A 17,171-nucleotide genomic window follows, 5' to 3' on the forward strand; every position below is an offset into this window, starting at 1 on the left:
AAACAGATTATAAAAGAATTAATAAAAAAGAAAGATGTTGTAAGTGCGATCTGTTGGATGAAGCACAATGCTCATTTCGTAAAGGCAGAGCTAAACAGATGGGTTTTCAGTCTTGATTAGAACGTGCCTAATGTTGGAGCACATCTGATCATTTCTGGAAGCTGTTCCCAGCAGGGGGCATAGTAGCTGATGCTTTGACTGAACCCTTGGAGTTTCTGATTTATTTGATCCTAAAGATCTGAGTAATCTGTTAGGTCTGTATAGGGATCATATCTGTAATGTATTGAGGTCCTACGCCATTTAGTGATTTATAGACAAGTAATAATACTTTAAAATCTATTCTGAGTGTAACTGGGAGCCAGTATAAAGACCTGAGGACAGATGTGATGTGCTCAGATTTTCTGATTCTGGCCAGAATCTTGGCAGCAGCATTCTTGATGAGCTGCAACTGTCTGACTGTCTTTTTGGGAAGGCCAGTGAGGAGTCTATTACAGTAATCCGCTCTGCTGCTGATAAAAGCATGAACAAGTTTCTCTGTCCTCACTGGAAACAAAGCATCTAATCCTTGCAGTGTTTTTGAGATGATTTACTTACTGCTTTGACATGACTATTAAAATTCAGATCTGACTCCAGAATCACACCAAGATTCTCCTTATTTTTTGTTGTTTGATCCTTAGAGCTAAGGCATGTGTTCTAATTGAGATCCTCTTATCCCCGTTCCCAAATGCTATGACTTCAGTTTTTTTTTGTTTACCTAAAAAAAGTTTAATACTAAGGTGATACTCGTGTCATTAAACAAATTTGTGTCCTCATAAACCACCAAAACCAGTACGTACACACAGAGCTAGAGAGACAGAGACTGCACATAAGTTTTACCACAATCATCCTCACCCATTCTGCATTCACACGTAACCTGTGTGCCTGCGTACAGTATTATGAACTGACTTGAGTGGGCCGTCATGAAATCTACTTGTTTTATTTTCTGTCTAGAAAAGCATCAAATCAAGAAACAGTGCATTAAAGTTTGCCAACATTTCAGCTACACCTTTAGCTATCAATAAAATCGTCACATATGCAACCAAACAGACCATATTTTACAAATAATTTCAAGCAAATTTAATGTAAAAACAAATACATTTGATATGAACACATACATTAGATATTAAAAATACATTTTTATCAGCGGTTTTGTCTTTACACATTTGGCAATTACTAGGATTTACAATAAGTAAGTTAGTTGTATAAAATTATTAAATATTAGAATCATATATTACTCATAAACAATCTGTATAAAAAGGGACGAATCACATTGGGAGAGACCCGTAGAGTAGAAACAAACACACTATTACTCACTCAACACACAAACACTTGCATGCATGCATTCAAACAGGCAGGATCCGTTTTTTGTTTTTTTTTTCAGCACAAAATAAAGCGATTGTAATACACAGCATCACCAGTGGAGGAGCGTTTATCAATCATTTCTGGCTCATCAGAACTCCTACACAGCAGGCATTCTGGGCCAGATCTAGTCTGGAGAAGAAAAAAAAACGAAACGAGAGAAATCCAAATAGTGAGCCTCGGTTTTGTCTGCCCTCCTCGGCTCACGTCAAGATAGAAGACACATGATATTTTCATCTGAACTCACAGCTTTTGTGGATGTTAGAACTATAACTGATGGTCTGGGCTTTAGAGATTGAGGCTTGGTTCATACATCCTTTATAGTACCACTCAAGAACACAAAAAGCAAAAGCAGCACCAGGCAGTGTATGGATTGAAGGATCAGAAAGTAGAAGAGCAGAAAAAAACTGTCTCTGAACAACAACAACAAAAAAAGAAGAATAAATTAAACTGTAGTTCCAGGGGTGCAGAGAAAAATCAACCTCTCCGTCCTGTGTGATCCTTGTAGGATGGCATGCTTTTAGTCACGTCTCTTGGGTGGCTGGATGAGGCGGTTGTTGGGTTATTTGACAGGTGAGAGAGGGGGAATGGTAAATTGGGACGGAGGGTGTGTGAGTGTGTGTGTGTGGGATCAGGGACTCTCAAGAATAGATCAAGCTCCTGAGGAAGCGGACTGTGCCACGTTTGAAGACGGAGGGACAATCACGCTGCTGGGAAGCTGTCTCGCGTCGGGGAGGAAGCCAAACAACGAGAGGAAAAGCGCTCTGATTTTTCGCACAGGAAGCCCGTCTGCGCCTCCTGCCTGGCTGAGATAAGAGTGCTGCTGTTCCCATGGCCGAGCTCAAGCCCATCCAGCCGCTATCAGGCCAGCCCGGCCCACAACTCCACTCTCCCTGGGCCTCCTCCACCGCAGCGTCAGGCCAGCCGCGCCGGGCCGCTATAAAGAATAAGGGCCTGAGTCAGGGTCCAGCCAGTCAAGACCTCTCAACAGAACGTACATACAATACCTTTCAATCATCAAGCTTTACACAGCTATCAATTAAGTGATGCATTGACCAGTAAAATCAACATGCAAATGTTGTCCCATATGGAATCTGCAGGCATTTTTTAGGATTTTCTGGAACAATTTAAACATGAATGAATTTAAAAATATTTCTAAATGTTATTAATGATGAATGTTCCAATTCTAAGGTCATTTATGGCAGCAGATTTCATGTGAGCCCCAAAAATGTTGTTGCAAACCTTATTGTGCAGGGCTATTGTCTTTAATTAAAAGGAGACCCAAAAAACATGTTTAAAATAAAAACAACCAACATTTAAATTGAGAAATTGATTTTGTTTTGTCTGAATTATTTTTTAACCATATGGAACACCACAGCATTTCAAAAGAAGCCAAAAGTGATAATTTACCCAAAATGTTGTAATAAAACTTTTTATAACTTTGTATATATGCAGGGACATTCCTTAACTGAAACTCAAACTATACAAAAAACTTTGTTTAGTAAATATAAATATAAAAACCTCACATTTTCTTTCTCTAAATTTTAACTAGAACAATTAAAATGTAATAAAAGCTATGTATACACACACACACACCAAAACATTTCTTAAAAATAATGTTTGCCCAAAATTGTTGTTCTAAGCCAGTATGGATTAATATCTAAACTAATATAATATAATAGAGAAATAATATAATATAAAAATAATTTTAAAATAAATATAAACTGAAATATTAATAAGTTTATAAAAAGGTTATAAAAGCCAAGCTGACAAGAGTTTATTTTGCCAACAAAACTAAAAAAGCAATTAATAAACATCATTATAGACGTGTGATTTAGTAATTAAATCTTTTTACTCAATTAAAAACCAAAAATAACAATAAAAATATTAAATAATAATAATTTAATATTATAAAATATTAAATAACAAACATATTAGTTTTATATAATGTTATTTAATATTAAAATATTTTTATTTAAAAAATATATAATAATTTTATCCATTAATAATATTACACAATAATATTAAAAATATTAAATAATAAACATTTTTAACAAAAAAGAATATTTGTACGAATTTACACTAAAACAGAAGCTTTCTTCAGCACAACAAATATATATATATATATATATATATATATATATATATATATATATATATATATATATATATATATATATTTTTTTTTTTTTTTTTTTACGTTAATTGAATAAAACAGAATTGTCATTTTTGGGTGTACTATCGCTTTAAGAGTGCAAGAGTGAAGGTCGGCTGGCACATACAGGGAGTCTTTTTCATTATTCCAGCCAACAAGACTTTTCCTCTCAGCGATATTTCATTTTTAGTTCTTTTAGGAAGCACTCAAAGAATAGGCCAAGAAAATATCACCAATCTAACATGTCACGGTCGGTGGCAGTACAATAAGGGGAAGCATGACCTAAAAATGGACAAATTTGGAGTAGTAACGGCAGTGTCACACTGTGGCGTCACACGTTGTGGATTTCATTAAGTCGAAACACTGCTGACAAAAAACCTTTCTCACTTTCGAGATTTTGGGCCATTTGGTGTGTTTTTTTGTTAAACTGATAAAAAAAATTAATAATATAATAAAATCTATAAAAATAAAACATGTATTCTACTGTATCTTTTGTTGCACTTTAAATCTTTTTTTATTTCAACCTTATATATATACAACTTATATATATAGCTGAAGTCAGAATTATTAGCCCCCTTTTGAATTTTTTTTTTTTTTTTAACATTTCCCAAATTATGTTTAACATGGAAAGGAAATTTCACAGTATGTCTGATAATAATATTTCTTCTGGAGAAAGTCTTATTTGTTTTTTTCGGCTAGAATTAAAACAATTATACATTTTTTTTTTTCACTAGGCAGGTTAGAGTAATTAGGGAAATTATTGTATAACAATGGTTTGTTTTGTAGACTACTGAAAAAAATTAGCTTTAAGGGGCTGATAATTTTGTCCTTAAAATGATTATTTAAAAAAATTAAAATTATTTTGTTCTAGCCAAAATAAAACAAATAAGACTTCCTCTAAAAGAAAAAAATATTTACTGTTAAAATTTCTTTGCTCTGTTAAACGTTTGCAAATATTTAAAAAAGAAAATAAATTTAAAGGAGGGTTAAAAAGTCTGATTTTAACTGTATGTACATATATATATACAACAGTTCTGTTTGGTTCTCAAATCTGATTGACTGATAGCCATGCAATATTCTGCAATATAAGCACTTGTAGAGCCTCTTCACCCTTGTATATTACTCTGCCCACAAAGAGTGACAGCAGATCAAAAAACTCACAACAGTTGGACAAATATTGCAGCTGTTAGACAACATAATGTACTTGTGAGGCTTTTTAAGGTGAGAATGTAGTTGTTTATTATGCTTTTTTTAAAAATATTTCTATTTTTGGAGATTCAGCACATCAGCTGGCATCAGCCTGTCATTGAGCAGAGCAAAGAGGGTTGACGTTCAGCCACAAGATGTCGACAAAGGCCACAGATCAAGTGATAGGAGAGGAAAAATTGAGCGTCGATTTAAAATTACAGCTGATGCAATCATTATAAAACTGGTAAGTGATACTCTCAGTCAATCTCTCTGTTTTGCGTGTTGTAGTGCTGTATTTAAACCATAGTAATCTGGCAGTGTTTGCACTGCTTTGGCTTTTTCAAGGTTAATAACTGTGATCTCCCGACTGCAACAGAGTAATACTTGGAAATCTTCTCACAATCTTTAAATGTGTAATTTAATATCTCTCTAAATTATAAGCATGAATAAAAACAGTAAAAGTAATACAATTCTAGCTTATCACAGCATTTTCTCTAATAAAGTGATTACCTTTGATTCTAATATAACCATAAAAGAAATTAAAATTGTGAACCTGACTTCAATTTTCAGCTTTTTGTGAAAGAAATCTACTCTAATTAGTGTGTAATATTTAAATAAATGTTTAAATAACTATGTCTCATTTGCATATTTAAACAAATTAAAAAAATGTAATTCTTATCATAATCAATCAAATGAGGAAGTATGACGATGACTAAAACTTATTACCCTGTTGACCTGCAGTGTCTATATGGGAGTGAAGCTTCTGTGAGTAAGGCTTGCTAAACATTTCTCATGAGAACGGTGGATATGTGGTGTGTCAGAGATTGAAGAAGGCATGGCAGGATGCGTCTGAGCAATCACAATAATAAACAGCCAGCATTCTGCACAGGAAGTTCATTAAATCATAGTGTTTGATTTAGAAAAATGAACAAATCGTGCTTGTAAGCACGGAACTGGCTTCTTTTGAAGTGCGTTTTCTTTTCTCTCTCTCTCTCGGCACTTTCAACTCGAGAGTTAAATTCAGTTCTGTGACTGTACCAGGCACACATTCACACAAATACAAACACATCCATACACACCAGTGTCTGCATCCACACAAAAAATGAATAGAGACGCACACATGAAAGGCCTTCTCAAGCATCTGTTCTACAGGCTAAGAGGAAACCCTGTCTGAACACATGCTGAATTAGACAAAACAGGTCTCTATTCACAAACACACACACACACACATAGTCGAGCATGCATATGTGTGTGAGTGTGTAAATATAGACATGTCTCCACTCATATGTGCATTCATTCTAAAAAAAACACACACATCAAACACACTGTGACCAGGTACAGTGTGAAATAACTGAGCGCTTTTAGGACATTACGTAATGGTGGAGAGGATATCTAACTTAGTCTGTTGTGGGAAATCCAAACCTAGCAAATTGACATTGTCTAGCGCTGTGTTTTTTCACCTGGATCAAATGCTAAATTAAAAAACGACTGGGTTTGTTTGGCGCTGGCCCAGTATTCTTGACTGTATCCCTTTCCTATGTGACTAAAGAGCAACGAGGACACGATTAGTCAGTCATTGGGGGGGAAATGTTTTCACATTTAGATGCTTGCTGTAATGCTTTCACTTTTATAAAAAAGTGCAGGGTTGTTTTTAAACGAGTTTGTGTCAAAGATGTAGTGACGGTTCTAGGAGGGGCAGGGGGCCGGTGTCCCCATGTCAAAAAGCTTGGTCGCATTATTTTTTTGGATGCATATTTTTGTGTCACAATTAAAACACTACGAAGAAGTGAGATCAGACTGTGGAGATATTACTAAGGCTTCTCTCGCGTGTTCTCAGTGTCATGCACACTTGCTCTCTGCTTTTCTTTGACTTCTATCAGTGACAGTGCTGCGTGTATCAGTTTCTTACATTTGTCAGAAGTTAAGTTCCAAAATGACACCCACTGTCAAAAAAATTATAATTTTAACGGCTGTTAAATTACAGAAATTTATTGTAAAAAAAAAAAACAGATGGTAAATTACAGAAATTTACCAGAACTTTAAATTCAAGGAAATTTCTGTAATTTACCGTCTGTTATTCTACAGTAAATTTCTTCAATTTAGAAGCTGTTATCCTATGGTAAATATCTGTAAATTAACGTCTGTTATTCTACGGTAAATTCCTGTTATTTAATGTCCGTTATTGAACAGTAAATTTTTGCAATTTAGCGGCTGTTATTCTACAGTTAATTTCTGTAATTTAACGCCCATTCTACGGTAATTATCTGTAATTTAACGGCTATAATTCCACTGTAAATTTCTGTAATTTAATGGCCATTCTATTGATTTTCTGTATTTTAACGGCCGTTATTCTGCAGTAAATTTCTGTAATTTAATGTCCGTTATTTTACGTTTTTTTCCGGCACCCCAGCTGCTGTTAAAAGTGCCGCGGATGGGATGATCACAAACTAAAGACCAGGGGACACTTTCGGCCATTTTAGAGGGGCACTTTTTATCCAAGAGAAAAAAGGGCATGTGCACTGCACAGGTTGAGCCCTATCTGTGCCGGTGCCTGTTTGACTTTGTTCGTTTTTGTTTTCAGTAGTGACATAAAGCACGAGTCTTCAAACACTTGATTGTTTCCAACATTTTTTTAAACATAATAGTTTAACTAATTTCCAATACTTTTTTTCTTTTTATTGGTGACAATGATGACATAATATTTCACTAGTCATTTGGCAAGATAGTTGTATTACAATTAAAGTGTAATTTAAAGACTTCATTAGGTTATGTTAACTAGAAAAGATAGAATAAATAGTCAAATTATTGTATAACTGCTTTGTAGACACTCAAAAATTATAAATATTTTTGGGAGGCTAATAATACATACCTTAAATGTTTTTTTTGTTTTTTAAACTGGTATTATTTAAGACAAACTATAAGAAATAATACTTATTATGCTGCAGACAAATTATTTTTGTTTTATAGGAAATACTGTGAAAATTTCCTTGGTTTGTTAAAGATCAGTTGGAAAACATTATTTTAAATTAACGGGGGGGGGGGGGGGGTGGAGAATGGTATCTGTATCTGTATTTAACAGATACAGTTGAACTCAACTGTATTTGTTAAAGTTTACTGGTGCAAAAGTGTGCCTTGATGTACTTGCATGTTAAAAATTGGTTATCCTACAATACAAAGGTACTAGTCAAATAAATTACCATGGAAGATTATTTTGAGCTTAAGCTATTTAATTAGATTGTTTATGTAGACTGCAGAGTGATGCATGAAACAAATGACCGAACAATCGTTTAAGTAGTTTGTGATGTACGTACAGTATGTTAAAGTGTGCCCCCTATAAGTACAAGTGGCCCTTGCCCGGCCCCTTCAGTTACTCTGGTCTAGAACCGCCACTGCAAATATGGACAAACCAACTGTTGGGTTCAGTTTTTTTAATGTTGTTTAAAAAGAGAGAGTTCCTAACAATGAAAATGTACTCAATTTTTACCCTCAATTGGTTGCAAACCTTTACAAGTTTTTTTTTTTTTTTGGAACACAAAAATGGACATTTTGAAAAATGTCGGAGACCTGTAACCATTGACTTCCATAGTAGGTAAAACAAATACTATGAAAGTCAGTGGTTACCGGTTTTCAACATTTTTCAAAATATCATATTTTGTGTTGAACAGAACTAAAAAAAAACTTTTTTGAGTATTTTGTAATTTGAGTATTCTGTAATTTGAGTAAATTATCAGTTTTGGGTGAACTATCCCTGTCCCTGAGTCAAAAACCTAGCATTTTTAGAGTATTATTTTGAAGTGAGTGCATGCTGAAAAATAACATGTGCATGGATTTTAGTGTCTGGTGTGGATGGTGAACTTACAGGCCTTTTGGAGGGCACGGATGCCACAGCCATTGGATTTGAGGTGGTGGGACGCCATGAGAGGTGCAGTGGAGGGCTTGTCTGCTGCCCCGCTGGACTGTTCCAGGCTGTTGGGAGGACACGCTCTTCTCTCCAATCTGGGGCTTCACTGTGAACGGATTCAGGGAGAAGAGAAATAACAATCAGATCACATAGTCATTGTAAAAAATAAATAAATAAATAAAACATTTAATAAAGTAGTGAGTTAGTTTAAAATTAGTCGTTAGTCTTGCCTAATATATGCAAAATATTAAAATAAATAAAATATCGAAATAAACACTTGATTTAATGGTCCTCTTTGAACAACCATCAGTTAAATGAATATTAATAAAATGTCTGAATATTATCTGCTTAATAGAAAATAGGTTAAACAAATAATTAATAATTATATACGTTTCTGCTTTAAAAAAACAACTAAATAATGATAATGTCTTTCCCTAAAAATAATCACATCCCTTTTTTTTCAACCAATCACAATCAAGTAGTTTAATGAAAGCAGACTCTCACCATTTACCACCAGTGTGATGGTGAGGTTCTGGAAAAGCCCGTACTGCTGGATCCCAGTAAGGATAGTATAGATTCCTGCATCCTCTTCTGCAACATCCCGAATAACCAGAGAAAACCCATCCACATGATAACGGGAGCATCGCTCGGCTGCCACCATCCCATCCTTCAGCCTAAAAACACATTCAGCTGTTGAGATCCCTTCCTTTTGAACAAAAACATCATTCTTGATCCCTTCAGATTACAGCTTTTTTTACCAGATGATTTCAGGTGCAGGGAAAGCCTTTAATTTCGGAGTGAGGCGGAAAGATTTCTGTCCTGCAAAAGCCTGAACGACGGGGCCATTTCTGTGCTTGAGTCGAATGAAAGGCTGGTCTGTAAAAATGAAAATAGGACGGTCAGAAATGCTGAATTAGAATCCATCTTTTGTTATTATGGTGTATGCACATTTTTCCACCCATGACTAAGTGTTTTAATGTATTGGTTGTGTTGTGTGATATCAGTTACAAAGTAACTAGTTACTGTAATTAGATTAAGCTTATCAAAAAAAGTGATGGATTACTTTTAATTTTTAGGTTATTTCATTACAGTTACTTATAATGTACTTGCCTATAATACTGTACATAAAATCAACAGTTCTAAAAAAAATGAGTTCATAGAAGCGTAATTAGTAGAGTATTAAAATACAAATATATTATGCAGAATAAATATATTTCTCATCGAAATAAGGTTATCAACAGGGTGTGAATTATTCATTGATGATCGGGGGGTGGTGGGTGGCGGTCAAGTTTTTCAGTTATGCTCGGTAATGTGCCTCAGTGAACCAAAATGATATATTTAACTCATTCATTTATTCATTCATTTTCTTTTCGGCTTAGTCCCTTTATTAATCTAGCATCGCCACAGCGGAATGAACTGCCAACTTATCCAGCATATGTTTTATGCAGAGGATGCCTTTCCAGACGCAACCCATCTCTGAGAAACATCCACACACACTCATTCACACACACACATAAATTAGTTATTTTTCAGACATATTAATTAAAAAATGAATTTAAATATAATTGAAATTATGATTTTTTATAAGTAACAACTCCTGTGCCCATCCAAAATTAAAAATAATTGTTTCATTTAATAAGGTTGTGCTACAAATGATCCTTACACATAGTGAAAAAATAATAGAGCGATTTCATTGATCCTAATAGTACACTAAAATTCAATATACATTGTAACATTGCTGTAAAAGGTTTGAGTTTATGGGGTTATTAATAGTCTGCTGAAAGTAATTGGTGAATTATTAAGTTGCTTTTTGATATTCAATGGTTAAACTGTGAGGGGAATCAGTGCCACTTTTAACAGTTTGAGAGAAGTTAAAAGTAAATATAATATTAATCTGCGACTGTTTCCAAAACTCACCATAGACAATAACTGTGGTGTTTGTCTCTCGTTTGGATGGACCACTGGTTACTTGACATTTGTAAAGTCCTTTGTCTGCTTTGCTCAGGCTGGGGATTGTAAGGACGCTGTAGAAAAGCATGTTACTTCGGCTTCTTGATATGCGTTTGCTGATAATGGCGGATCCATTAGCCTGAAGGAAAAACAAGCAGAGCAAATTGTCACAAACACTTATTTCAATCCAACATAAACAACATGGGTTCCAGAGGAAATAGGGGCTTAAATAACAGCTGTCCATTCATTGGCCAATTAACACACTTAATTATTCATTATTAAAGGTACTATGATTCTGTACTGCTAAAGCACAATATTTTACTCAGATTTGGGTTGAAATAAGCCAGCATTTTTAGACTAAAGTTAATACGTTAACTAAAATAACTGTTAAGAAATTACTTTACTACAGTACTGCATTTCGTAACTTGAACAATCTCACGAGGATATGCAACTACGTTTAAGTTTATACAATTTCATTAATTCATTCATTTTCTTTTTGACTTAGTACCTTTATTTATCTTAGGTCGCCACAGCGGACTGAACCGCCAACTTATCCAGCATATGTTTTACACAGTGGATGCCCTTCCAGCTGCAACTCATAACTGGGAAACATTCATACACACTAATTCTTACACATACACTAGGGCCAACTTAGCCTACCCAATTCACCTGTACCACATGTCAATCTCCACATAGAAATGCTGACCCAGCTGGGGCTCGAACCAGCAACCTTCTTGCTGTGAGGCGATTGTGCTACATACTGTGCCACCGTGATGCCCCATACAATTTCATCCTTACAAAAAATTATCATTTTTTCGATTGGGAGCAAGGACCTGCTTAATGGGTGTCAATGACTATATACGTTATAATCTTTGGAACAGAGACCTTCTACATATTTTGGTTTACATTGCTTGGAAATGTATCCTTGTAAAGTGGATTAATGAAGAACTCCCCCAGTTTAAATCAATGGCTGCTTGCAGTCTGCAACATAATCCCACTTGAGGCCTTCTCCACAGCAATGAAAAACAAACCTTTTCATTTTATCAGACCTGGGATCCTTTCTTTGATTATCCAGGAACCTCTTAGTCTCTAAGACTAAAAGCTTGTCTGTTAGACTCAGCCTGGACAAAAGAAACGTAATCTGCCTTTTTGTAAAATAATTTAAAAATGTCTGTCCTTATTTTTAATTTAATTTTATTTGTTTGTTTTATTTTATTTGTTTATTTTGTTTATTCATTCAATTACAATTAAATTTGATTTATTCTTGTTATTATTATTATATTTTTCATGTGGGGGTCAGGATTCAAATGACATGAATGATGTATTTCATTATTCAATGTAAATTTCTGACATGTTTTTGCACTAAAAACGTTCCATTAAAATATATTTATTACTTTTTAAAAAGAGGAATGTCCCTAATTCCCACCCCTTAACGGTCATTAGAAGATGAGTAAATTGCACTAAAATGAATAAGATTGTACAAATTCATACGAATGAACAAACCAAAAGCTATGATCTGCAGTGGGATTGAGTTTTAGCATTATTTTTCAATGTTGTTAAATGTTAAATAATACAATTAAAGTCAGTAACACTTTATTTTGATGGTCCATTTGAGTATTAGTAGACTGTCTGCATAATGACACAATTGCTTTCCAAAGGATGAAATTCTGCACCGCCCTACATTTTTTCATTTTTTCAAGTTCAGGAGCGTTTCATTTGGATGTACACAATGATAAAGGACAATATTAACTTCCATTTCATGATGATTTTAAGGAATGCTAAAAAATAGAAGCTCATTATAGAGTGTCACTAAATTTTCTATATGAAGACTGATTGTTGAGGATCTTATTAAACTTAATCAAAATCCCTTTAAGGCGAGTCATTTCACTCTGCGGCCTTCTTCGAAACGCCTCTCGGGCAGTATGCTCGGGCATTCTGTTTGTATAGGTGAACATCAAATTCTCCAAAACTGCTTGCCAAGCTTATGATTGAATTTCAAATGAGTAATTATCAATAAAATTAAACAACAAAAGACCCATTAATTTCATTTCTAAACACCCATATCACACAAAATCGGCAGAAGTTTATGTCTGGTCCGAGCCCCTCTCCCAGAGTATTGTTGATCTAAATCGACTGATTATTGGCTCCTGTACTAGAAGGCGGGTTTTATTCGCCATACAACAAGCAATGATTGGCTCCTGTACTTTTAGGCTGGGCTTTATTCGCCATATAAAGAACAATGATTGGCTCCTATACTTGTAGGCGGGGTTTTATTCGCCATATAAAGAACAATGATTAGCTCCTGTACTAGTAGGCGAGGCTTTATTCACCATATAAAGAACAATGATTGGCTCCGGTACTAGTAGGCGAGGCTTTATTCACCATATAAAGAACAACGATTGGCTCCAGTACTAGTAGGCAGGGCTTTATTCACCATATTGACCATTACAATTTTTCTAATTCAAAAAGATGCGAGTGACATGTCTTGTGTATTATATAGTCTTTGACTAAATTTAGTAGCAATGCATTAAGACCTACCTTCTGTGGGTATGTCCAGCTGATGGACACCCTGGAGTTCCACTCAGCAGTAACAGTGCAGTTCAGCGCCAGCATCTCGCCCTGTAACGTGTGCACTAAACCCGTGCTGTTCAAATACACGTCCAAGATCTTGTTCACTGCACAAATAAACAATTTCACATTAAGCTTCTAGTTTTTGAATCACCAGTTAGTCAATAATAATTTTGTAAAAATGTATATGTACTCACCTGGTCTGTGAGTTAAAAACTTGTTTGTGTATTTGACTCCATCAACGATGGTCTCACAAGAAAACAGACCAATATAGAAGAAAGTGGGACTACGAATAATGAATCCCTGCCTGCTGTTCCAGATGATATTCCTGTGATCAGGAGTTATCCGGTGGAGAGGAAACTGAAAATTCAAGAAATAATTTCATTAAAATATTGGATTTCACTTTGGAAAAGGAAAACAATTAGACTTGCACTTTCATTTGGCCAACGCACAACAAAGGCTCTAATGGGTTCAACAGTGCACCGTCCTTCAGAAATTCTTGGAGAGCGGTGCTATGATTTTGTTTACTTCCATGTTCAAAGGAGGAAATGTTTACAGACTTAGATGTGACACTGTGGAAGTGACCTGCCCTTTCTCAGGGGATCAGGTGAATGCTTTCCTCCCAGTGTGAGCTGCTCAAGATCTTTGGGTTTCTAGAAAGCACTACTGCATTAGGTAAGGCATTAGGTAAGCCCTTTATAGTGGGTTAGAGAAACAATCCTTTTAGAGCTATTTCAGCGTCATGTTAAACAAACACACAAAATTTCCACTAACAAAAACAGTAAAATCAAAAATTGAAATTTTTGCAATAGAGATGACATTTTGGACAAATTTTTAATGTATACACTATTTTTTACTCCTTTCCAAAGTATACATTTTACTCTCCAAAAAAGTCTTTGTACTTGTTTAAAATAGTTTTGAGAATATTATCCCTTCCACCAGTGCTCAAAAACACGGTTTGTCTATAGACGGTCATCTTTAGACATTTGGGGCTAGTTAAGTAAACTGTTTGCGAGAGGATAAAGAATCAGCGTCCTCCATGTGGCATCTTTACTTTCTTTTTCTCTTTATTTTTATTCTTTACAATTATACTTTCATGGATAGGAAAACAGTGTTGTGCACTGTAGTCTACATATTTAATTTTGTTTGTTAAGCACAAAGACTTGCTTTAAAACTATTTCTAAATTCATTTAGAATTTCCAGTAAACGAGTAAATGAACAGCAATAATAACAATGTGTGGTCAAAAAACTGAGTTATACCCAAACACACGTCCTATTTTTATGCCCCATATGGTGATGCATACGTCTCCAAAACCTGACAGATGGACAAATCGAAACTTGATTTAATAAAACAAATATAACTTTGCATATAATAAATAATACTGCTAATAATAATAACATTATAGAAATGCAAATTGTCATGAATAAACTAAAAAAAAAAAAAACCTGAGATGAGGCATGGAGGTAGTGGTTTTTATATTCATGTATAAAATAATAATTTTTGTAACATTTTAATCTTTTTTTATATGTTAAGATATTTGTGTATTGCTGTACATCCTGTGTGTATTAAGCAATGTGTAAGCATTTGAACCCACATTGGCACATAACTAATGCACTCTGCGCTAGATTTAGATTTCCTTTTAAATGGTCAATGTTGTGATCTATTTCAGTTCTTCAAAATAGAAATGCGCCAACAACGCACCTTAACACACCTCTATTTCAGACCAGCACGCACATGAGTCCACAAAAAGGCGCAACTAGATTTTCTTTTTAAACAACATGGAAAATTAGGTTTGTGCTGGTCTGAAAATAGCAACAAATCTTGTCAAACACATCTTGCGCCGGGTGTATAATGATAGGGCTCTTGTTGGTTTTATAGTTTTGTTTTCCCGATCTATGAAATAATTGACTGGTTCACTGACACCTTGTGGACAATTTAAGTGGTGCAAAAACATTTCAATGCGCATTTGCCAGCTGTGCATATTCATGGACTTCATAAGTCATGGCTTAATACAGTAGTGGGGTAGCCACTTATCCAGCATTTATTTTATGCAGTGGATGCAGTGGATGCCCGTCCAGCTGCAACCCATTTCTGGGAAACATCCATACACATTCATTCACACACATACACAACGGACAATTTAGCCTATCCAATTCACCTGTACCGCATGTCTTTGGACTGTGGAGGAAACCGGAGCACCTGGAGGAAATCCACACGAATGCAGGGAGAACATGCATACTCCACACAGAAATGCCAACTGACCCAGCCGAGGCTCAAACCAGCGACCTTCTTGCTGTGAGGTGACAGCACTACCTACTGTGCCACTGCATCGCCTAGCTATAAAATAATGTTCATTAAAAAAGCATTTTTTTTAGTTGCCAGAGCAACAATTTATTGATTAATTCAAAGGGCTCAAATCACTAAAACTATGTTTAAAAAGATGTACTTAAAGTCATTTTATTTATATATATTATTTATATTTATTCATATAGAAAATGTAGCATGCACCAAAATGACTACAAATGTAAATACCAAAATTAAAAATGAAATTGCTCAATAATAAATAAAAAATATTCTAAATGTTAGTAAATAGTTATATGATTAATAGACCATTTAAATATGAACTCACTTTCAAACACAACACTTTTAATCTTACATATGAAAATGTTCATTGAAACAAATAATTAAAAAACTTTAAAAAAATTAAATATAAAATGTTTTTTATTAAATTAATTTTATATTGGTGAAAGGAGGTTTAGTGGTTATCACTATGACTGTTGCAACACAGCAAGAAAGTCGCTGGTTCGGGTCCTAGCTGGGTCAGTTGGCATTTCTGTGTGGAGTTTGTATGTTCTCCCCGTGTTGGCATGGGTTTCCTCCGGGTGCTCTGGTTTCCCCCATAGTCCAAAGACATGTGCTATAGGGAAATTGAATAAACTAAATTCGCCATAGTGGGTTGCAGCTGGAAGGGCATGCGCTGTATGCTGGATTAGTTGGTGGTTCATTCCACTGTGGCAACCCCTGATGAATAAAGGGACAAAGCCGAAGGAAAATGAATGAATGAATGAATGAATGAATACTACCAAAATATATCGCCCTGCTTCGTAAAAAAACTATCTAGTGCCAATTTCTCCAAACAGTGATTAGTAAGCAAACATCCTGTCCCATAATTAATATTCATGAGCAAAGCTGTTAAGTGTTATATGGTTCCCTCCAGCTAGGCAGTGATGATCTGGCTAACACTCCTCCCTCCGGTTCAGTGCGTAAGAGTAAAGTGCGAGGATGTGGAAACGTGACTCCAGTCCATCTCCTCACATCCTGTTACTACAGGATATAGACATCGCGGCTGGGTCCTCAGGTCAGCCTCTGGAAGGGCCCTGCTGGCTACGTTCACAGCTCCAGCGAGAGCGTCCGTATTGTTCCCTTCGCGAGAGGTGCAAGATTAAAGATACACTGCCAAGTGCAAAATCCTCTCAGGAAAAAAACACTCTAGCAGTGTTTCAGAGAGCTCATATTTATAGCACCATTACCTTTTGTATATCTGTGCGCAGGGTCGGCAGGACATAAACAAAGCCAACCCAAATGAAATGTGGTGCTTTTTTGAGCATGGAGGGAGGATAGGGATGTCATATCGCTAGCGTTTCCTAAAAACAGTTTTCATCCTGCATGCGAGGAGCCAAAGGCAGCGCGAGGGGAACTGGTCAACTTGTTCTTTTCCGCTTCCCCTTCTCTTCTGAAACTCATCCTGAATGGCTGAAGTCCTTTTTTTAAACCAGTTGTTACCATATTTGGACTCATCGCATGTCCCTGGGGATCCAGTAGTATCTATTCACTTCATAAATGCACTGAGAGCCATTTTTTTTGAGGGGGGTGGGGGGGGTTATAGCTGGATTCCTTTAATCAGGCTGTGGAAGTCATCAGGGTGCTTGAGGTGGTTTCAGCGTCATCTTCTTGGCTTTGTGCTGTGCCAACAAGTAAAGGAAGCTGTGGGCGCCGCTCACTCTGAGCAT

At 35.5% G+C, this 17,171-nt stretch overlaps 1 protein-coding gene across 3 annotated transcripts in view; it reads right to left on the minus strand.

Moving 5' to 3' along the window:
- Positions 1–17,171, minus strand: part of flt1 (fms related receptor tyrosine kinase 1) — a 58,919-nt gene that overhangs the window by 29,543 nt on the left and 12,205 nt on the right. For 2 of the 3 annotated variants that reach the window (XM_073940364.1, NM_001014829.3), the window contains exons 5-10: positions 13,358–13,520; positions 13,131–13,267; positions 10,560–10,731; positions 9,401–9,518; positions 9,147–9,316; positions 8,601–8,748 (exon numbers count right to left, since the gene is read on the minus strand). In XM_073940364.1, the coding sequence (XP_073796465.1) occupies positions 8,601–8,748; positions 9,147–9,316; positions 9,401–9,518; positions 10,560–10,731; positions 13,131–13,267; positions 13,358–13,520 (908 nt within the window). Of the gene's footprint in view, positions 1–1,092; positions 2,336–8,600; positions 8,749–9,146; positions 9,317–9,400; positions 9,519–10,559; positions 10,732–13,130; positions 13,268–13,357; positions 13,521–17,171 lie in introns of those variants that run through there. The other variant, NM_001257153.1, reaches the window with a different exon arrangement.

Source organism: Danio rerio, chromosome 24, assembly GCF_049306965.1.
Source record: "Danio rerio strain Tuebingen ecotype United States chromosome 24, GRCz12tu, whole genome shotgun sequence".
Lineage (NCBI taxonomy): Eukaryota > Metazoa > Chordata > Actinopteri > Cypriniformes > Danionidae > Danio > Danio rerio.